This window comes from Hoplias malabaricus, chromosome 4, assembly GCF_029633855.1.
Source record: "Hoplias malabaricus isolate fHopMal1 chromosome 4, fHopMal1.hap1, whole genome shotgun sequence".
NCBI lineage: Eukaryota > Metazoa > Chordata > Actinopteri > Characiformes > Erythrinidae > Hoplias > Hoplias malabaricus.
The window spans coordinates 73,055,062-73,077,795 of NC_089803.1; the positions used below are offsets into that span (position 1 = coordinate 73,055,062).

The 22,734-nt window shown below is 46.5% G+C and overlaps 1 protein-coding gene across 4 annotated transcripts in view; it reads left to right on the forward strand.

Annotated features, from left to right (window-relative positions):
• The window catches only part of shank3b (SH3 and multiple ankyrin repeat domains 3b), a 50,562-nt gene that overhangs the window by 1,047 nt on the left and 26,781 nt on the right, over positions 1 to 22,734 (forward strand). For 3 of the 4 annotated variants that reach the window (XM_066667061.1, XM_066667062.1, XM_066667064.1), the window contains exons 2-12: positions 8,349 to 8,619; positions 9,500 to 9,703; positions 10,512 to 10,583; positions 10,668 to 10,776; positions 11,514 to 11,665; positions 17,477 to 17,644; positions 17,739 to 17,855; positions 19,403 to 19,480; positions 19,776 to 19,842; positions 21,566 to 21,830; positions 22,349 to 22,512. In XM_066667061.1, coding sequence (XP_066523158.1) covers positions 8,419 to 8,619; positions 9,500 to 9,703; positions 10,512 to 10,583; positions 10,668 to 10,776; positions 11,514 to 11,665; positions 17,477 to 17,644; positions 17,739 to 17,855; positions 19,403 to 19,480; positions 19,776 to 19,842; positions 21,566 to 21,830; positions 22,349 to 22,512 — 1,597 coding nt within the window. In that variant the 5' untranslated portion in view covers positions 8,349 to 8,418. The remainder of the gene's footprint in view (positions 1 to 8,348; positions 8,620 to 9,499; positions 9,704 to 10,511; positions 10,584 to 10,667; positions 10,777 to 11,513; positions 11,666 to 17,476; positions 17,645 to 17,738; positions 17,856 to 19,402; positions 19,481 to 19,775; positions 19,843 to 21,565; positions 21,831 to 22,348; positions 22,513 to 22,734) is intronic. The other variant, XM_066667063.1, reaches the window with a different exon arrangement.

Genomic DNA, 22,734 nt, shown 5'->3' on the forward strand with positions numbered 1-22,734 from the left:
TCCCCTCCTCTCTCCTCTCCTCTCCTCTCCACCCTCCTCTACTCTCTGTCTCTCTCCCCTCCTCTCTCCTCTCCTGTCCACCCTCCCCTCCTTTCCTCTCTATATCTCGCCCCTCCTCTCTCCTCTCCTCTCCTTTCAGTCTCTCTCCTCTCCTCTCCACCTCTCCCCTCCTCTCTGCTCTCTCCTCTTCTCTCCACCCTCCCCTCCTCTCTGCTCTCTCCTCTCCACCCTCACCTCCTCTCCTCTCTGTCTCTCTCCCCTCCTCTCTCCTCTTCTCTTCTCTCCACCCTCCTCTCCTCTCCATCCTCCCCTCCTCTCTCCTCCTCTCCAATCTGTCTTTCTTCCCTCCTCTCTCCTCTCCTCCCCTCCTCTTCTCTCCCTCCTCTCCCCTCCTCTCCAATCCATCTCTCTCCCCTCCTCTCCTCTCCATCCTCCCCTCCTCTTCTCTCCCTCCTCTCCTCTCCTCTCCAATCCGTCTCTCTCCCCTACTTTCTCCTCTGCTCTCCATCCTCCCCTCCTCTTCTCTTCCTCCTCACTCCTCTCCTCTCCTCTCCACCCTCCCCACCTCTCTCCTCTCCTCTCCTCTCCATCCTCCCCCCTCTTATCTCCCTCCTCTCCCCTCCTATCTCCTCTCCTCTCCTCTCCACCCTCCCCTCCTCTCTCCTCTCCTCTACACCCTCCCCTCCCCTCTCCTCTCCTCTATACCCTCCCCTCCTCTCTCCTCTCCTCTCCTCTCCATCCTCCCCCCTCTTCTCTCCCTCCTCTCCCCTCTTCTCCAATCCGTCTCTCTCCCCTCCTCTCTCTTCTCCTCTCCACCCTCCCCACCTCTCCTCTCCATCCTCCATTCCTCTTCTCTTCCTCCTCTCCACCCTCCCCTCCTCTCTCCTCTCCACCCTCCCCACCTCTCCTCTCCATCCTCCCTTCCTCTTCTCTCCCTCCTCTCCCCTCCTCTCTCATTTCCTCTCCACCCTCCCCACCTCTCCTCTCCATCCTCCCTTCCTCTTCTCTCCCTCCTCTCTCCTCTCCTCTCCACCCTCCCCTCCTCTCTCCTCTCCTCTCCTCTCCTCTCATCTCCACCCTCCCCTCCTCTCTCCTCTCCTCTCCACCCTCCCCTCCTCTCCCCTCCTGTCCTCTTTTCTCCTTCCTCGTCTCCTCTCCATCCTCCCATCCTCTTCTCTCCCTCCTCTCCATCCTCTCCTCTCCACCCTCCCCTCCTCTCCTCTCACCGGTTGCCATAGCGATGAGAGAGCACTTGGAGAGATGCGGTGATGCTGGATGCAGTGACAGCGTTTCTCCAGAATGTGAATTCACACGCAGCGCGCGCGTGTGATGGAGGTTCTCTGCGCTGAGGTGAGACGCGCACGCCCACGCGCTCACAGCCCGCCACAGCGCCCCCACTCTGCATGGGCGTGTTAAAGGGGCAGGAAATTAAAGGAGCACAGCTTCGGAGTGTGAGTAGGAGGGAGAACATGGGGGTCTGAGAGGGGATGGGGTGAGAACATGCTTGTGTGTGTGTGTGTGTGTTCGTGGGTGGGAGGGCGTGTGTGTGTCTGAGAACACACAGTACTTGTGGTAACTTGCATGTACATTAGGTCAGTCCGTGTGAAATGGCTGGTCTGTCATGTCTGTGAACAGCGTTTGATCCGATTTATTGTGAAGTAGTTCACATGTTAATTTTATTGTGAAAGATTGTCACCTGCGGGGCTCCGTAGTTAAAGCAGTAGTTTGGCCGAAAAGCAAACGTAAGCGATTTTCCGGTGACTCCAGATTCAGTCGATTCGCTGAGATGTGTTTGGAGTTGTGTGGTTTTTTTTTTTTGTTGTTGTTTTTTTCCTTGGAGCTAAGCGTATGAGGCTAACATTGCTAATGAACACTGAAAGTTACACAAAGCTTTTGTCATTATTTATAAAATATATTGATTAGATTTGTACATTTGTTTTTAAATATGATAATGTTTAAGTAAAACTGCAGACTGATTGTCCATATCACATTTTCCTCCCTGGACTTCTCTCCCATCTCCAGGAGGCTGGTGTATAACGTCTTACAGGAAGTATATTAAACTGTGCTGAGGAAAAAGGTGATTTTGGTTCATTGATGACCCCAGTTTTCAGCATGAAGTCAGATATTTGCTTTGGCTAATGTCGCTAACATACACTGGAGGTCAATAGTCACCAAATAGCCCTCGTAAATACATCGCCACAAATGTCTCTTAACCAACCCAAAGTGTACCCAGATTTAAAGAAGAACAGATGCGTCGATGTGTTTCAGTTGTAAGTGGGACTCAACACCAACAACACTTTGCTTTATACCATTTCTCCTGGGGCCAGTGCGTAATCATGTTGATGTTTTTTTTTTTTTTTTGATGAACGATTCCTTTAATACATTGTAATTAATTAATAATGGGTGAGAAAGACCTATTGCTGTGAGAAGAAGATCTAATTCCCAGAGCAGAGTCATAATGGTTCGTTTTGTCCTGTGTTATCTGACTTAGGCAGTGCACATAAACTGAGGGGGGGGTATTGTTTCACAGTGTGTGGGTTGGTGGGCTCCAAAACCTCACATTAATGTGAACATGCACGGAAGAAGGGATTTTTCATAAGATGCTGAATCCTTGAAGCCTGTTGGCTGATACGAGTGTGAACGTGTGGGTGTGACACTGGTTCTTGTTCACAGAGACACATTCAATAACTGGATGTTTCCATAACAGAGACTCTAATGAAACCCAGGATATTAATCATGTAGCGTAAAGTTGTAAACTACAATCTAGAAAAGGAGGTGAGGTCTCATTGGTGAGTGTCCAAACGTACCATTTTTAGGATGTGCTGAAAGTGTCTGTGCTCTCCAGCTCCTTCCCTTCTTACCATTCCCCCTCCTCTGAAGGCCTGCACACACTTCAAGGCAGTTCTTATGTAACAGAGCGAGAGTGTGAGTGTGACTTCCTCTGACTGTGATTGTGTTTTTTTAAATTGCTGTGGTAACATTTCATGAGCAGCGTAAAGAAACCGGGTAACACAGATTCACCTGCGTCCCTGAGAGCTGACAGTGGTGGAGTATTCACACTCCAGAGTGGACTTCAACATCATGTAGCAGGTAGAAGACCCTGTAAAACTCTAATGGGGTGGGACTGGTTTGACATGAACAGAGGGGGGATGTGATTACAGTTTTTCTAAAAACACACAAAAAAACTATCAATGGGCAAAGCTCATTTATTGAATTAATGGCATGTTATTAATCACAAAAAAAAAACTCTTTAGTACACTTCTCTAAACACATTCTGCACAACGGCAAACACAGGCCACAAACACAACTAACACACTGTGGTTCCTGTTAACACCCTGCAGGTAAAAACCCTGAGAACCTGTGTCCTTTCACTAACTGTGACTGTGAGGGAAGCAGGATGTGTGCAGTCTATAAAGACGTTCACAGATTCACAGTCCTGGATCATCAGGAGAATCAGAAAATATTTATCTATAAAAAAAAAAAAAAACACAATATAATAAAAACCTGTGTTTGGAAAATCAGTAAAAGTATAGAGCAGTGCGGCTCAGTGCAGTACTCCCTCAGTCTCTAGAGAGAAGGCAGAATAAAAAGTATCAGAGGAAACTTTTCAGTTTTATTATAACCCTCTAATTCTCTAAAGAGAAATCTATTTGTAGAAAGATGGCTGCATGAGAGAGAGGATGGATGTGTGTTCTCACAAGAACAGGACACTTGCTATTGATGTGGTTTGTCCCAATATATCAGTCTGTATTTTAAATCTGTATGTTTTATTGAGAACAGTTTATATTTTGAAGGGATGGACACTGAGAATCTGTCGACTGTATCCTGCAGCACAAGCAGATGCAGTTGAAACACAATTCAGACAAAATGAAATAGCTGTAACTTACTTTACACACTGCTGTACGAACACTGCACTGTGTAAAGTAGCACACACTCAGAGACCTGACATCTGTCCTGGGTTCAGATTTACTGTGGTCTATTTTCACGGGGATTTAGTGCTGAGCACATTACTCTCTCAGGGCTGGGATCTTGTGTTGAAGTTCCATCTGGGTGGAGTTTCCGTGTTCTCCCTGTGTCTGTGTGGGTTTCCTCCGGGGTCTCACCTTTCCTCCCACAGTCTAAAAAACATGGAGGTGAGGTGAACTGGCTTCTCTCTAATAACTGCCCTGGTGAGTGAACGAGTTTGTGAGTGAATGATTGTGTGAGTGAGTGAATTTATGTGTATATGAATGAATGTGTGTGTGTGTGTGGATTGAATATTGTGTTGATTGTAAAGCATCCTAGGGTTTCTAGAAAGGCACTATATAGGTGTACCGTTAAATCAGTGCAGTGTGTGGTGTGTAGTGACTGTAGTGTACTGTGTAGTCTGCATTGTGTAGTGTGTAGTCTGTAGTGTGCAGCGTGAAGTGACTGCAGTGTAGTGTGCAGTCTGCAGTGTGTAGTGACTGTCTCCTAACTGTTGTCTCTCTCTGTTCCGGTGAATGTCTCTGAAGCAGATGGAATGATGCTGGATTTTGTCTTTTAGGAGATTTTAAGTGATTTTTAGTTTTGTTAGGTTAGATTTTAGTGGGTGGTGCTAAATCTCCATCACACCCTGTCAGCTCTGCCACTGAACCCATTAATGTTAACGATAAGTTTACTTCCCTCCCCTCGATAAAGAACCTGCCTTCAGTGCAGTCAGCCTCTTAAGCGCTGCCGAGAGTGGAGGAGTGTCTCAGTGGAGGACTGGAGCTCTGTCCACATTTCCTCAGACTCTTCAGTGGTCAGTGCAGGACAGACAACCTCTCGCCTCTAGAATGTTCTCTCTCTGCCCCCCGCTAACAGGATTCTTTCAGACAGACACGACACTTGAACCAGGGCAGTGTAGTACAGGTTTCTTTATACAGTGTCATGGGGACAGTGTGTGTGTGTGTTTGCATGTTCTAAAGATCATAGTCTTAAATTTTGTTAAAAATCCGCTGCAGGGGCGTCCAAACCCATGCTAAACTCGGGACTGTTTCTCCTAATAATTTTGAATTTTGGATTTTGAAGCCTTTAAACCCCAATAATCTTCATTTCAGTATAAGGTTTAATGGTGATGTATCTTTACAATTAACATAAACTTTTATATACTTTAAAAGGATACTCTCTCTCTCTCTCACACACACACACACACACACAGAGCAGTGGGCAGCCACCTCTGTGTCTGGGGGTGATTGTGTGTTAGTGCCCTGCCGTGGACATTGAGGAAGCCCCACGTATTTCCTGCCGGTCCAGGATAAAACCAGTAATTTTTTGGACCCCAGTTAATTTCTCTAAGGTTTAGGCCATGTGCCCCACAGCTATAATTTGTAATGGACTCTGAAATTCTCAGAGTGAGAATCGGTAGAGATTCAGTCCTGGAGCAGGGGTGTTTTTTTCCCTCCTCTAGTTGGCGCAGTGTTTTCCAGCTGTGTGCAGCTATGTGTTACACACTGGGGTTTGAGGGCAGGGTGTATATCATCATTGCTGAGAATCGCTCTGTGTGAGGGAAACCCCACCTCCCTGTGAAAGACTAGGACACTTGGGAGCGGGAATAGGGTTGAAGCTCGCTGTGGGGTCTTCACCTGGCACTGGAGGATGTTCTCTGAAGCTTTCATGAATGTACCATTGGGGACAGCTTTACCTGCCTCACCAGCAGGTGTTCAGTGCAGAAAATGTGGACTTTAGCGACAGGTGGCAGTAGGATATGACGCTGTAAGTGTCTCTGGGGGCTTCGTGAATGTGCCACTGGTTCTTATGCACTGCCCCTTCAGCCAGTGGAGATATTTTTAATCCTGTCACTCCGTATGTATTTAGGATTGATCAGGGGTGTATGTGGGTGGGTGGCTGCTGCTTTTATTTCTGTCCTGCTGTCAGAGTGTGTGTGTGTGTGTGAGGTGAGTGTTTGTATCAGTGGAGGAAAGGGCTGAGCTATCAGCATGCTACAGCCTTTCCTTCATTTCCTTTCAAAACATCCCGAGGAGCCTCAGCTGGGTCCAGTGGGTGAAGAGGGGCAGGAAGAGGGTCTGAGGTCACAGGACTGAGGTTGAAAACAGATCCAGTGAAGTTTTCTGGAGACAGACATTGGTCCCTGGTCACAAAAGATGGACATTAGGTAGCTTTTCTGCTGTCAGAGTGCGTATTTATTAGTAAGAGTGTGAGTGAGTGAGTGTCTGTATGTGTGTGTGTGTGTGTGTGTGTGTGAGTGAGTGAGTGTGTGTGTGTGTGTGTGTGTGAGTGAATGAGTGAGTAAGTGTGTGTGTGAGTGAGTGAGTGAGTGTGTGTGAGTGAATGAGTGAGTGAGTGTGTGTGAGTGTGAGTTAGTGGGAGTGATGAACACGAGAAATGGAGGACGACTTCAGTTTAAATGTATTCCTCTAGAATCCTTGCCATAAAGAACTCATTGTACTCATTTTCTATTTTCATTCAGTATCAATTTACATTACATTTACAGCACTGCTGTGTCTGATCCACTCTACACCAGCACAACACACACTAACACACCACCACCACGTCAGTGTCACTGCAGCGCTGAGAATGATCCACCACCACATCACACCTGCTCTGTGGGGGTCCTGAGGAAAGGGGGTGAGGAAGTATGCAGAGCAACAGATGGATTTCTTTCTGCAATGGAAGTGCAATAAACTGTAATAACTGTAAATGGAACTGCAATAAAGGATTCTTGTTCCCTGCTGATGGTGGGAACCCTAGTCCTGGTGGGATACGCAGAAGGAGACTGGATCTGGGTCTGTTTTCCTGTCGTGTCATTGGTTCACAGCCTGAAACAAATCCTCTTATTGGAAGAGGTATGTGAAAGGAGACAGCTGGTTGGTTCAAATGTGCAGAGCAGGGCCTGGAGCATTTCCTGTTGCAGTTTCCGTTTTCCTGCTCGTTTTCCTGCTCTGCCTCACAGCTTTAGGGTGGGGCTTGAAGTTTCCTGAAGTCTCGAAGTTCACAGGAACCACAGTGACATTCAGATCTCTTACTAGCGACGCCAAATCGGAATAGAGACCTGAAAACTACGACAACGCTTCCAGGACGTTAGAGGGGATACTTTTGGGAGTGTACTGAAGACCTCAGGCCACAGACATCGCCTCAGCCCATCGCTTGCCTACAGTAAGCCTCGTATGGGAAAGTGATTAACCTGAAGACAAGTCTGGACAAGGTGGGAATTCTTACAGATTTTTGGCTGTTGCTTGTGGTTTTTAGTCCGCGTGAATTCACCTGGTGAAGTTGTTGGAGTCTGAGTAAACCTCTGCGGCAAGGACGGTGTTAACTCTCAAGATGAGATATGCTGATGTTCCGAGGCGGAGAAATACAGTGGGTGGTTCTGTCTGTCACACGGGGGTCCACATAATGACAAATCGGCCTATTAATATTATGACAGGATGTGCATGAGCGTTTGTGGATGTGTTTCTGAAGTGCTCATCCTCAGACGGACGTGTATATTTTCAGAAAGATTGATAGATGCAGAGCTGATGATGATGATGATGATGGAAGCAGCTATAATGATGAAGACCAATTCACCTCTTACCCTTGGGGTTCTTCCCATCGTCTGTGTGTTTCTGTCTGTTACGTAATACAGGACGTCCTCTCTCCAGGACAATAGCGAGCGGCTTACTTACGTGGTGCCACTGGGTTTGATACACTTGTGAGTTAGTGTGTGTGTGTGTGTGTGTGAGATAGAGAGAGAGATCATTCTCAGGGATGGTGTAGTGATGTGTGTGATGTGGGAGGTCAGTGCCTGCTGCTGATGTTGGTTGCCAGTGTGTGTGTGTGTGTGTGTGTGTGTGTGTGTGTGTGTGTGGAGTGGCACGGTCGGCGCAGTGTGTGGCCTCTCAGAGAAGGAAATGTAGGAGTCGTAGCTCAGCTAAACAAGCGGAGATCCGTGTTGTCATGGCAACATGGGATACAGGGTTCCCTGAAATTCCATTATTCCCAAATGGATCTGTTTCAGTGTCCATGGCAACCGCTCACAACCAATGAATTTCAAATCTCTCTCTCTCTCTCTCTCTCTCTCTCTCTCTCTCTCTCTCTTTACCTTGTTTCTTTCAGTATCTCTCTCTAATTCTCTCTACTCCCACTCTCCTTTCTCTTCCCCACTCTATACCCTCCTACCTTCTTTCTTTCCCTCTCTCCTTCTTCCTCTCTCTCACTCTGTCTCTCTTTTTGCTCTTTATCTCTCCCATCTCTCTCCCTCTGTCTGTCTCTTTCATTGTCCACCTCTCAGTCGTAGACCCCCACACGAAATGTTGCCATGAACACAAAAAATAAAACACAACTCAGTATGACCTGATTGTGAGACTCTCTCTCTCTCTCTCTGTGTGTGTGTGTGTGTGTGTGTGTAGGGTTGTGAGGCCAGCGTGTTGAGCAGTGCACACATACCCACCCCCACACCCACCCACGCATTCCCAGAGCATGCCTATGAGTCCACCTGCCGACGGCAAACATGAGGCTCCCGACAGGCCACGGCAGCAGCTCAGCCCTCCCAACGGTAACCACGGAGACGACAGCATTCGGGGCCCCCCCAGTACCAAATCCACCTCCACTGAACCCATGGATGATCTCCACGGCAATGCTGTCATTATCCGCATCGGAATTCCCGACCTTCAGCAAACGGTGAGTTCTCTGAGTGCCCCCGGTGTTTAGGTTGGGATTAAAGTCTGGATTAAAGTCTGGTTTAAACAGTGGAGAAGACGAGCTGGAGTTTATTGGCCAAGAGCAGAGACGGCATCACAGAATGTGTGTTAGTGTGTGTTGTTCTAGTGCAAGTGGATCAGACACAGCAGTGCTGCTGGAGTTTTTAAACCCCTCAGTGTCACTGCTGGACTGAAAATGGTCCTGAAAACATCCAGCCGACAGTCGACATTCATGGTCCTCTTAGATACAGAGTGGTCAGGGACCATTGCTGGCCCCTGCCCACCTCTGAATGTGCCTCCATTGATTGATTGATTGCTTGATTGATGCATTAAGCATGTGAGCATCAAAACTGACCTCAGGAAGAGATGACTCCTGGTGCCCTGTGGGAAGAAGATGAGTGGCAGATTTAATGTTATGCTCTGGGTGATGTTTTGTTGGAGAATCTTGGGTTCTGATCTTCATCTTTAGCTCCCACCTCCCTAAACACTGCAGACTCTTTCAGGAGGGTGATGCTCCCTGCCACACTGCAAACACTGTTCAGGGGCAGTTAGAAGAACAGAATGAAGAGTTGGGTTTGACTCCACCTCCAGATTTTCCTGGAATCTGTGTCTGTGGGATGTGCTGAATGAAGAAGTTCGATCCATGGAGATCTTACATCACAGCTTATAGGACTTAATGAATCTGCTGCCGGAGACCCCAGGACACCTTCTGAGGTTTTGTGGAGTCCACGGCTGATGATATTAGCCTAAAATGATATTAGGGCAACAGTTTATTATTCAAAGCCCTTTCTGTTCCCAGTGCATAGTGAGTTCCTCTGTAAATCTCTCTCTCTCTCTCTCTCTCTCTCTGTGTTTAACAGAAATGTCTACGTTTGGACCTGGAGGCTCCTGTATGGGTTTGTAAGCAGCGAGTCCTGGTCACATTGACCCAGAGCCTGACAGACGTGTTGAACTATGGCCTCTACCTCCCAGCCTTCAATGGCCGAGCTGGCAAGTTCCTGGATGAAGAGAGACTGCTCAGGGAGTATCCACTCCCTACCATCACACCTGTACCTTACCTTGAGGTACACACACACACACAGTCTGTAGAGACTCACTGCAAAAGCTGATGTAGATCTTGATAAACACTGTTTGGCCAGAGTTTTGTGGACACCTCCTCGTCCAATATTCTGTCTAAAATTAGAGTGACAATGTTGGACAATTCTGGAAATATCTGTGAGGACTTGATGGCATCCTGCCAACATTCCTGGGGCTGATAATGATGTTGAAAGTTTAGTTCTGTATCAGAAATCACACTCAGAATCCTTCGGGTCTCTAACATTGCAGAGATTGCAGTTCTGTGGCTCCACAGCTCATCGTGGACATGTGCAGCTGCTCCAGAATATTCCATGTTATTAAGCCACTCTTCTGTTAGGATTATACACAGGGGTGTGCACAGTCACACATCTGTAATCCTCACATACTACCAGTGTGAAATAGTCTCGCTGTAACTCCACGGTCACCGTATTCTGGTCCAGGCTTGACCTCAAGACCAGTCTCAGGCTGTACATTAATGATTTCAGTCTTGGGTTCGACTCGGACTCCACTCTTAACTACAATAATTAAATTATTCATTGTCTGTAAGCGCTTATCCAGTTCAGTCGTGGCGGGTCTGGAGGGGGTGCCAGTCCTTCACAGGGTGACATCTTTTTCAATCACTGTGGCCCAGCTCAGAATTCGAACCCCGAACCTATGGGTCAGGAGGCAGTTGCTTTCATGTTAAGCCACATGTGACTCTTTTAACTACAACATTAGTTAATAGTAACGAACCATACACTACAAATGTGACATTAGACTGAATAACAAATGTGTGTGTGGTGTGTGTCCCTATAGTTCCGCTACAAGAGACGTGTTTACACTCAGAGCCATGTGGATGACAAGCAGTTAGCTAAGCTTCATACTAAGGTAAAACACTTCACACACAAACTCTGAACTTTATGAAAGTGTGAATAATACTCTTCACATTTAACACTCCCTCTTTTCTTTCAGGCCAATCTAAAAAAGTTTATGGAATATATTCAGCTGAGGAATGTGGAGAAAGTGTGCAGGTTCCTGGAGAAAGGGCTAGATCCCAACTTCCATGACACAGACAGTGGAGGTGAGGGGTTTGCCGGAGCCACACACGTGTTAACATCACTGTCTTTAATGATTTAAAATATTTTTTTGTCACGGTTAGCTAAGACTCCCTGCCCAGGTCACACACAGGTCACCAGGGACAGTGGTTTTCTCTGAAACATGTGAAATCATCTACTACTTCGTTGAGTGTGGGGGGGTTGGGGGTGTTCTAGCCCCCTCCAGAGAGAGCGAGGGTTCCTCGCTTAGACTCTCTCTGACCTGAGGAGGGGATGGGTTCACCTTATGAGTACTGGTTCCTTCCAAGGTTTCTTCCTCCAGCCTCGAGGAAGTTTTTCCTTGCCCCTGCTCAACTGTTTTAATTCTGAACTCCAGTGAAGCTGCTTAGTGACAAAGTCAGGTTGTAAAAAGCACTGTACAAGTAAATATGGCTTAGACTCTCACTTATGGGGAGCTGGAGCATCACTGGGGATTCAACTTGTAAAAAGGTTGTTGATTTATTTTTGTCTGGTTTAAGGGGGACATCTCCCTCTTCTCCCCTGAGAGAATACAGTTTTGGGTTTAAAAGGGGCATTATAACAAGCCGCTAGTTGTTAAAATGCACTGAACAATGGATTTCTTTATAGTATCTTGCTTTTAAAGTTTATAAACTTTAAACTTTATTCTAATCCACTGTTTAATTTTGGGATACATGGGTGAATATATTAAAATATTGATACATTGACAGTTTGTAACCGTTTGTGTGTGTGTATCACACCCCAGAGTCCCCACTCACCCTGGCAGCACAGCTGGACTCGAGCGCTGATCTAATAAAAGTTCTGAGGAGTGGAGGAGCTCACCTGGACTTCAGAACCAGAGATGGCATTACAGCACTGCACAAGGCAGTACAGACGCACAATCATGTAGCCCTAACTGTGAGTGAGCACCAGCAGTCTGCAATGTGTGTGTGTGTGTGTGTGTGTTTGTGTATTCTGTTGTAGTCTTTGTATGTGGGCCAGACTTCTCTGATATTCCACAATCCTTTTTGAAGGTCACTGTTATTTCTAGATGATTTACAAATGACAGAAATCTTGGATGAGAAGAGAATGTTCCAATGAGAATTACCAGGGAGTGTGTGTTCTGTGAATGAGAGGTGAATTACAGTGTGTTGGAAGTGTCAGCACCACAATGAGTGTTTCTGCATGCACTGTGGAAAAACACAAAGACCCTGCCGCTCTGAAAGACGCTGAAATCTCCTTGAGCTTCTAGTCTCACCCTGATGACAGATGGTGGGAGAAAATTGTTCATACGATTCTCTATGTTTTAGAAGTTATTTGGCTGGTTTCCACCAGCCGAGCGCAGACCGCCATCGGCCGAGGCGCGTGTCAGGCCCTGTGTTTGCAGAAATGGCATTTTGACATATTACAATGTTCCATGTAACATTTTATGTGTCCTGCCTCATAAAGAACACAAGGCTTTTCCTTATAATTTACATTTACCTTTTATTAGAGTCACAGATTTTGTTCACTGAAGGCCTCAAAATACAGTTCAAACTGTGTCAGTTTTCTGTAGATATTTCTCAATACTTAATTCTAAATATAAATTAATGTCTTATAACATGTGTTGATCACACTTGACCTAAAACAATCAGTTCACACAGTGACTGAGAAGAGTCCTGGAAAATGGGAGTGTTGTGGAGCTGCTTGAGCTACTCTTCCGTGATTAAACCTCACTATGTGTTCTCTGCAAACTACCACAGGGCAAATAAAACACACTATTCCCACTCTGTGAATGACCACAGGGCAAATAAAACACAGTGTGCCCACTCTGTGAATGACCACAGGGCAAATAAAACACAGTGTGCCCACTCTGTGAACTACCAAAGGGCAAATAAAACACACTGCCCACTCTGTGCCCACAGAGTGGGCCCAACACTGTGCCCACTCTGTGAACTACCACAGGGCAAATAAAACACGCTGTGCCCACTCTGTGAACTACAACAGGGCAAATAAAACATGCTGTGCCCACTCTGTGAACTACCACAGGGCAAATAAAACACACTGTGCCCACTCTGTGAACTACCAAAGTGCAAATAAAACATGCTGTGCCCACTCTGTGAACTACCACAGGGCAAATAAAACACACTGTGCCCACTCTGTGAACTACCACAGGGCAAATAAAAGACGTTATGCCCACATTGTGAACTACCAAAGGGCAAATAAAACACACTGTGCCCACTCTGTGAACTACCAAAGGGCAAATAAAACACACTGTGCCCACTCTGTGAACTACCAAAGGGCAAATAAAACACAGTGTGCCCATTCTGTGAACTACCACAGGGCAAATAAAACACGCTGTGCCCACTCTGTGAACGACCACAGGGCAAATAAAACACGCTGTGCCCACTCTGTGAACTACCAAAGGGCAAATAAAACACAGTGTGCCCACTCTGTGAACTACCACGGGGCAAATAAAACACAGTGTGCCCACTCTGTGAACTACCACAGGGCAAATAAAACACGCTGTGCCCACTCTGTGAACTACCAAAGGGCAAATAAAACACACTGTGCCCACTCTGTGAACTACCAAAGGGCAAATAAAACACACTGTGCCCACTCTGTGAACTACCAAAGGGCAAATAAAACACAGTGTGCCCATTCTGTGAACTACCACAGGGCAAATAAAACACGCTGTGCCCACTCTGTGAACAACCACAGGGCAAATAAAACACGCTGTGCCCACTCTGTGAACGACCACAGGGCAAATAAAACACACTGTGCCCACTCTGTGAACGACCACAGGGCAAATAAAAGACGTTATGCCCACATTGTGAACTACCACAGGGCAAATAAAACACGTTATGCTCACTCTGTGAACTACCACAGGGCAAATAAAACACAATGTGCCCACTCTGTGAACTACCAAAGGGCAAATAAAACACAGTGTGCCCACTCTGTGAACTACCAAAGGGCAAATAAAACACAGTGTGCCCACTCTGTGAACTACCAAAGGGCAAATAAAACACACTGTGCCCACTCTGTGAACTACCAAAGGGCAAATAAAACACAGTGTGCCCACTCTGTGAACTACCAAAGGGCAAATAAAACACACTGTGCCCACTCTGTGAACTACCACGGGGCAAATAAAACACACTGTGCCCACTCTGTGAACTACCACAGGGCAAATAAAACACACTGTGCCCACTCTGTGAACTACCAAAGGGCAAATAAAACACAGTGTGCCCACTCTGTGAACTACCACGGGGCAAATAAAACACAGTGTGCCCACTCTGTGAACTACCACAGGGCAAATAAAACACGCTGTGCCCACTCTGTGAACTACCAGTGGGCCGACTCTGTGAACTACCACAGGGCAAGTAAATCACGCTGTGCCCATTCTGTGAACTACCACAGGGCAAATAAAACATGCTATGCCCACTCTGTGAACTACCACAGGGCAAATAAAACATGCTGTGCCCACTCTGTGAACTACCACAGGGCAAATTAAACACGCTGTGCCCACTCTGTGAACTACCACAGGGCAAATAAAACATGCTATGCCCACTCTGTGAACAACCACAGGGCAAATAAACCACACTGTGCCCACTCTGTGTACTACCACAGGGCGAATAAAACACGCTATGCCCACTTTGTGAACTAACACAGGGCAAATAAAACATGCTGTGCCCACTCTTTAAACGACCACAGGGCAAATAAAACACAATGTGCCCACTCTGTGAACTACCACAGGGCAAATAAAACACACTGTGCCCATTCTGTGAACTACCATAGGGGAATTAAAACACGCCGTGCCCACTCTGTGAATGACCACAGGGCAAATAAAACACGCTTTGCCCACTCTGTGAACTACCACAGGGGAATTAAAACACGCTGTGCCCACTCTGTGAACTACAACAGGGCAAATAAAACATGCTGTGCCCACTCTGTGAACTACCACAGGGCAAATAAAACACACTGTGCCCACTCTGTGAACTACCAAAGTGCAAATAAAACATGCTGTGCCCACTCTGTGAACTACCACAGGGCAAATAAAACACACTGTGCCCACTCTGTGAACTACCACAGGGCAAATAAAAGACGTTATGCCCACATTGTGAACTACCACAGGGCAAATAAAACACGTTATGCTCACTCTGTGAACTACCACAGGGCAAATAAAACACAATGTGCCCACTCTGTGAACTACCACAGGGCAAATAAAACACAGTGTGCCCACTCTGTGAACTACCAAAGGGCAAATAAAACACAGTGTGCCCACTCTGTGAACTACCAAAGGGCAAATAAAACACACTGTGCCCACTCTGTGAACTACCACAGGGCAAATAAAACACACTATTCCCACTCTGTGAATGACCACAGGGCAAATAAAACACAGTATGCCCACTCTGTGAACTACCAAAGGGCAAATAAAACACACTGTGCCCACTCTGTGAACTACCACGGGGCAAATAAAACACACTGTGCCCACTCTGTGAACTACCACAGGGCAAATAAAACACACTGTGCCCACTCTGTGAACTACCAAAGGGCAAATAAAACACAGTGTGCCCACTCTGTGAACTACCAAAGGGCAAATAAAACACAGTGTGCCCACTCTGTGAACTACCACAGGGCAAATAAAACACGCTGTGCCCACTCTGTGAACTACCACAGGGCAAATAAAACACGCTGTGCCCACTCTGTGAACTACCAGTGGGCCGACTCTGTGAACTACCACAGGGCAAGTAAATCACGCTGTGCCCATTCTGTGAACTACCACAGGGCAAATAAAACATGCTATGCCCACTCTGTGAACTACCACAGGGCAAATAAAACATGCTGTGCCCACTCTGTGAACTACCACAGGGCAAATAAAACACGCTGTGCCCACTCTGTGAACTACCACAGGGCAAATAAAACACGCTGTGCCCACTCTGTGAACTACCAGTGGGCCGACTCTGTGAACTACCACAGGGCAAGTAAATCACGCTGTGCCCATTCTGTGAACTACCACAGGGCAAATAAAACATGCTGTGCCCACTCTGTGAACTACCACAGGGCAAATAAAACATGCTGTGCCCACTCTGTGAACTACCACAGGGCAAATTAAATACGCTGTGCCCACTCTGTGAACTACCACAGGGCAAATAAAACATGCTATGCCCACTCTGTGAACAACCACAGGGCAAATAAACCACACTGTGCCCACTCTGTGTACTACCACAGGGCGAATAAAACACGCTATGCCCACTTTGTGAACTAACACAGGGCAAATAAAACATGCTGTGCCCACTCTGTAAACGACCACAGGGCAAATAAAACACAATGTGCCCGCTCTGTGAACTAACACAGGGCAAATAAAACACACTGTGCCCACTCTGTAAACGACCACAGGGGAAATAAAACACACTATGCCCATTCTTTGAACTACCACAGGGGAATTAAAACACGCTGTGCCCACTCTGTGAATGACCACAGGGCAAATAAAACACGCTTTGCCCACTCTGTGAACTACCACAGGAGAATTAAAACACGCTGTGCCCACTCTGTGAACTACCACAGGGAAAATAAAACATGCAGTGCCCACTCTGTGAATGACCACAGGGCAAATAAAACACGCTGTGCCCACTCTGTGAACTACCACAGGGGAATTAAAACACGCTGTGCCCACTCTGTGAACTACAACAGGGCAAATAAAACATGCTGTGCCCACTCTGTGAACTACCACAGGGCAAATAAAACACACTGTGCCCACTCTGTGAACTACCAAAGTGCAAATAAAACATGCTGTGCCCACTCTGTGAACGACCACAGGGCAAATAAAACACACTGCCCACTCTGTGAACTACCAAAGGGCAAATAAAACACAGTATGCCCACTCTGTGAACAACCACAGGGCAAATAAAACACACTGCCCACTCTGTGAACTACCAAAGGGCAAATAAAACACACTGTGCCCACTCTGTGAACTACCAAAGGGCAAATAAAACACAGTGTGCCCACTCTGTGAACTACCACAGGGCAAATAAAACACACTGCCCACTCTGTGAACTACCAAAGGGCAAATAAAACACACTGCCCACTCTGTGAACTACCAAAGGGCAAATAAAACACACTGTGCCCACTCTGTGAACTACCAAAGGGCAAATAAAACACAGTGTGCCCACTCTGTGAACTACCAAAGGGCAAATAAAACACAGTGTGCCCACTCTGTGAACAACCACAGGGCAAATAAAACACACTGCCCACTCTGTGAACTACCAAAGGGCAAATAAAACACACTGTGCCCACTCTGTGAACTACCAAAGGGCAAATAAAACACAGTGTGCCCACTCTGTGAACTACCAAAGGGCAAATAAAACACACTGCCCACTCTGTGAACTACCAAAGGGCAAATAAAACACACTGTTCCCACTCTGTGAACTACCACAGGGCAAATAAAACACACTGTGCCCACTCTGTGAATGACCACAGGGCAAATAAATTACAGTGTGCCCACTCTGTGAATGACCACAGGGCAAAAAAACATGCTTTGCCCACTCTGTGAACTACCAAAGGGCAAATAAAACACACTGTGCCCACTCTGTGAACTACCACAGTTAAAAAACCCTCTGCCCACTCTGTGAACTACAACAGCTCAGGTGGTCAAAACCTCTTCCAGGTCAAACTCACAAACTAAATCCAGTTATTTCTCACTCTACTTGTTTAATTTCCTCAACATTTATTCCTTCTTTCCTTGTTCTGCAGACACTGCTGGATCTTGGTGCGTCCCCAGACTACAAGGACAGTCGTGGGCTCACTCCTCTGTACCACAGTGCCATGGTGGGGGGTGATCCGTACTGCTGTGAGCTGCTGCTGTATGACCACGCTCAGCTTGGCTACAGTGATGAGAACGGCTGGCAGGAGATCCACCAGGTAGCCCACACATCAAAGCTTAAAAGTGGTCCTTTTTCCTACCCGCAGCAGAGGGTTAACAGATAGGGGGCGCTATCTGGGTTTTGCCCCACAGGCTTGTCGCCATGGGAACGTGCAACACCTTGAGCACCTGTTGTTCTATGGCGCAGAGATGAGTGCACAGAATGCCTCAGGAAACACAGCGCTGCACCTGTGTGCTCTCTACAACCAGGTAAACACACACAAACACACAGACATGGCCAAAAGTGTGTAGACAGCCCGTGCAGTCTGTGGTTTCACATAGTCAGGCCACAGCTGCATCCTTTGCTAATATGACCAGCATGGAGTCATTGAACTGGAGAGTCTTGGTCAGCTGTAAGTGCAGGAAACTAGAAACATTCAAGAGCACAACAGCTCAGCTGTGAGGTGGTTGGCCACACACAAAGGGGGTCATCATGATAAACACACACTGCCAGGGACACTGTGGCTGGACTCTGGAGAAGTGACAGATTAATCACCATCTGGCAGTCTGGTGGACAAATTTGACAGGTTTGTTGGACGCCATGAGAATGCAACCGGCCCGAAGGCACGGTGACAACTGTAAAGTTTGGTAGTGTGGGAAGAATGGGCCAGATGTTTGTGTGGAGAATGTTAATGGAACACATTCAAGGAGCTTGTGAAGAGTTGTGAGAGTAGATTTGTCCAGTTTCAGCATCTGGCTTCACGAACACACAACAAGGCCCATAAAGGAATGTTTTTCATGGTTTTGGATCGAGATTTATGACACACACACACACACACACACACACACACACACAAGATGCTTGTGTGTCTCAACTATTCTAATGTTGACTGATTCGTACTTGACCTCACTATTTCTCTCATGGCTGAGTACTTTCAAATCCTCATAGACATTTTCAAACACTAAAAATATGTTACTGCTGAAATGGGGGAAGTGTACCTCCCCAAGTCTCAGATGAAATGCTAGATGAGCGGGTTTCCACAAACATTTTTCCATTTCCTGAGCTCTACTGAGTGTACGAAGGCCTTTCATTGTTCAAAAAATAAAGAGTGTAGTCCATTCATTTTCTCCTTTCCCCCTGTTCCTCAGCGCTCAGGACCCCCACAGAGCAGGTGTGATGTGGTGGTGGATCATTCTCAGCGATGCAGTGACACTGACGTGGTGGTGGTGTGTTAGTGTGTGTTGTGCTGGTGCGAGTGGATCAGACACAGCAGTGCTGCTGGAGTGCTACCCATTGTGTTGATGTGAAGTCAGAGACAGTAGCTCGTCTGTTGCTGTAACTGCTGTGTCTGGTCCACTCGCACCAGCACAACACACACACACACACACACACACACACACACCACCATCACATCAGTGTCACTACAGCGCTGAGAATGATCCACCACCACATAACACCTGCTCTGTGGGGGTCCTGAGCGCTGAGGAACAGGGGGAGAGAGGGGTACAAACAGATGGACTACAGAATGTAGAACTACAGAGTGACCGGAGTGGACTGTGGAGCTGAGGGAATGGACAGTGAGTGTAGAAACAAGGTCATTTTAATGTGTTGGCTGATGGTGTAAGTCTGTGCCTAAATGCAAACTACTTCTTCTACTTCTTACATGTACCATGTTTAATGCGGTGAATATACGTGTCCTCAACCCTACACCAGTGTACCCTCTCCTCTCTCCCGGCCTTGCTCCCCTTCTCCTCTCCCCTCCTCTCACCTCCACCTTCACCTCCTCTTCCTCCCTAAACCCCACCCCTCCCTGCAGGACAGCTGTGCAAGAGTGCTGCTGTTTCGAGGAGCAAATAAAGAAATCAAGAACTACAACAGCCAGACAGCGTTCCAGGTAGCCTTCTGGGAATTATACTTCCATTTATACTTCCACACTTCCATGGAGTGAAAAAGCTCAGAAGGTTAGCAGCTAACGTAAATTACCCTGAGACCTGAGCAGGTGAGGATGAGTGTGCTCTGCTGAGGATGAGGTAAAATGGGACCATGCGGGATGCTCTCTTGAACACACTGCAGTTCATGTAGCTTTTTCTGTTGTTTGTAATTTTATTTAAACACAACAGCCTGTTTACAGTCATCAAACACCAGGGTCATGCATGAGATTAACAAGCTGATTCAACTTGAACCCCTAGGTGGCCATTATTGCAGGGAATTTTGACCTGGCAGAGATCATAAAGATTCATAAAACCTCAGATGTAGGTAAGTAAGACTTACTTTGCCTTCTTGTCTTTTTCCAAGGCTATCTGGCCAAGGTCAGATAGACTTTGCTACCAGCAAACTCCCACTAACTCCCACCAGCACCCCTCTCTCTTCTTCATGCTTCTCTCTCTCTCTCTCTCTCTCTCTCTCTCTCTCTTTCATGGAAGTGGCTTGCATCTTCAGCAAATAGGACTCACATGCAGGAAAAAGCCATCAACATTCCGCCTTTAGGCTGCGCTTCAATAATCAGTTTGTTCCATTAATTGGAGTAGAATGGGGAGCCCTTTAACAATAATGGAATCGATGAGCACATAAAACACACTCCAATGTGCAATTGACTGATCCGGCTGCTGCATTAGCCCGTGGATCAGGGAGAGCTGGACTAACAGAGTCATTTGTCGTTTTTGAAGCCAGTGGCTGTTACAGAGTCTGTGCCATCTCGATTATCATGAAGTGACTATAAAGTTTCCAAGAAAGTTCTGATCCGATCAGTGTGGGTTTCAAAGGTGTAAATATTGCACCAGCCCCAGACTGAAGGAGGTGTGTTTGATGATATCGGGTTGAGATAACTTTGGTACATTATCATTCGTACTTAAATTCCTAAGGGTTCATTTGTGCTCAGCATTAAAATGCCTTCTGTCTGTGCCCTGTGTCATTTTAAATGCTTTTGGTTTTACACATTTCCCAGAAGGTTGTGAATGTGGTGAAATGGAGCAGCACCACTGGAAACCTGCAGAGAGCAGTGTAGCCCAAAACTCCAGTCAGGGCTCATGGTCGATGTGTTGAGGGGTGTGGGTGGGTGGGAGGCGCCCAGTGAAGCAGCGAGGCGCCCAGTGAAGCAGCGAGTTGAGCATGACTTTTGTCTTCAATTCCTTTTATTAGAGAAAAGACATCTCTGTCCACATTGTGATGTTTTAAAGCAACACTAAGTAATATTTTCAAAATCATTGTGGTGCTGCACTGAGCTGTAAATATGGAAACATAGACTCTGTCATTGCTATTCTGAGCTCAGCACTGCAGAAACGGCATTGTGTATCTCTTTGAGCATTCATTTTCACACAAAGGCAGCAGAAATGAACCTTAAGTGTGTTTTGGCTGAAATAACGAAAGCTACAGGAAAGATTTAATGTGACATCATTATAACCTGCGTGTGCCCTGCGTGTAAGTTTCATTGCTCCTCTGTGTGATCTTGATGTAATCTCTGAATCATCTTTTTGTAATCTCTATATGGTCTGTGTGTGTGTGTGTGTGAGACACACTTAATATAATATATATTTATTTTTGTTTATTCTGTTCATAGTCTTTCTGCTCTGGGTAGAGTCATAGTCTCTGGGTTGTCCATGAATCTATTCCATACACCCTTTCAATCTCTTTCCTACTTTTCCTTTTCCTATTCTGTGATCTCTGAACCTCTCAGTGGGGATCATCCTATTTTTCTTAAAACATAATCATAGTTTAAGACTTATTCTGAACTAACCATTTCTAAATTTGCTTCACATAGCTCTTAAGGTGGTGTAGAACGATGCCCGTGTATTTCACATCTGTGTACGTGTGTTTGTGAGAGTGCAATTGAAGTGTGTGTGGAGTAAAGTCTTTGTTACCTGCATGTTTACCACCTGCAACAAATGCCCGGTACCATGTACTGGGATTTCAGAGAATACACAGACCCTTGACTCTGTGTATGTGTAAGTGACCCTGGGTCGATGGTGTGTATGTGTGTGAGACTGTCTCTCTGTCGCAGTGCCTTTCAGGGAGAGTCCCTCTTACTCATCACGGCGCCGTGGGGTTTGCGTGTCACCGCGCCGCTCCCTGATGCGTTCGGCCAGCGACAATGCTCTGGACGAGAGTCTGCCTGCGCCCTCGCCTGCCCCATCCCTGCACAGCCTGCCCCCACTGGAACCTGAAGACACCTCGCCTGCCCAGCGCAGCCCACAGGGGGCACACACGCACACACGCAGCCTCAGGAGACAGACTCGTGGACACCTCAGGTGGGCCTGGCTGATTTGGAGGATGCTGACCATGTCCCTGATCACTTTCCAAGCTGTTTTTATCTCCTGGAAAATAGTCTGATATTCATGGATCAGCCATAACATTAAAGCCACCTTCTTATTTATATGCTGAGTGTTTATTTTCACAGCTCCATTGTCCACTTCGGTTCTACACTTGCATACTTTATTACCCTTTCACACTGTTCTTCAGCGCTCAGGACCTCCACAGAGAAGGTGTGATGTGGTGGTGGATCATTCTCAGTGCTGCAGTAGGTAGAAAAGTTAGATACACAAAAATAAAGGCTTTCAGGATCTGATCCCAATCTTTCAGCTGTGTTCACACTGTCCACTGAGGTCTCAGATTTTCAGAGAATCCTAGCTGAAATCTTCCAGAATGAAAGAAGAATGAAAGAATGATTCTGAGATTCTTATACACACTGACATACAGATGTTAGTCAAGACCCCAGTGGTAAGGATGTAACCCTGGTGTGTGTGTGTGTGGTGTGTGTGTGTTTCAGCCCTGGGAGCCCTGTGCAGAGGGAGCCCAGTCCCCCCGCTGTATCGCGAGGGTCAAAACGGAGACTGTACAGTGCTGTGCCAGGACGCACCTTCATCGCTGTCAGCTCACACACTCCGCAGGGTGATGGTGAGATCACACTCAACCGTGGGGAGAGGGTTAAAGGTCAGTATTCCTTACCGTCCTGTTTCTTAAGAGTTTACCACTCAATCAACTTCATAATATTTACTCAGTTATTATCAGCCTTATAAATAAAGTACACTTGAACAAAGTGAATGCTTAGGGTTAGCTTTATTGACCTCATTATTCAAATGTGTGAAGAAAATAAAAACAGGGTTAGTACATAATATACAGCGGTCAGCAATAAAACAAATAAATAAAAAACCC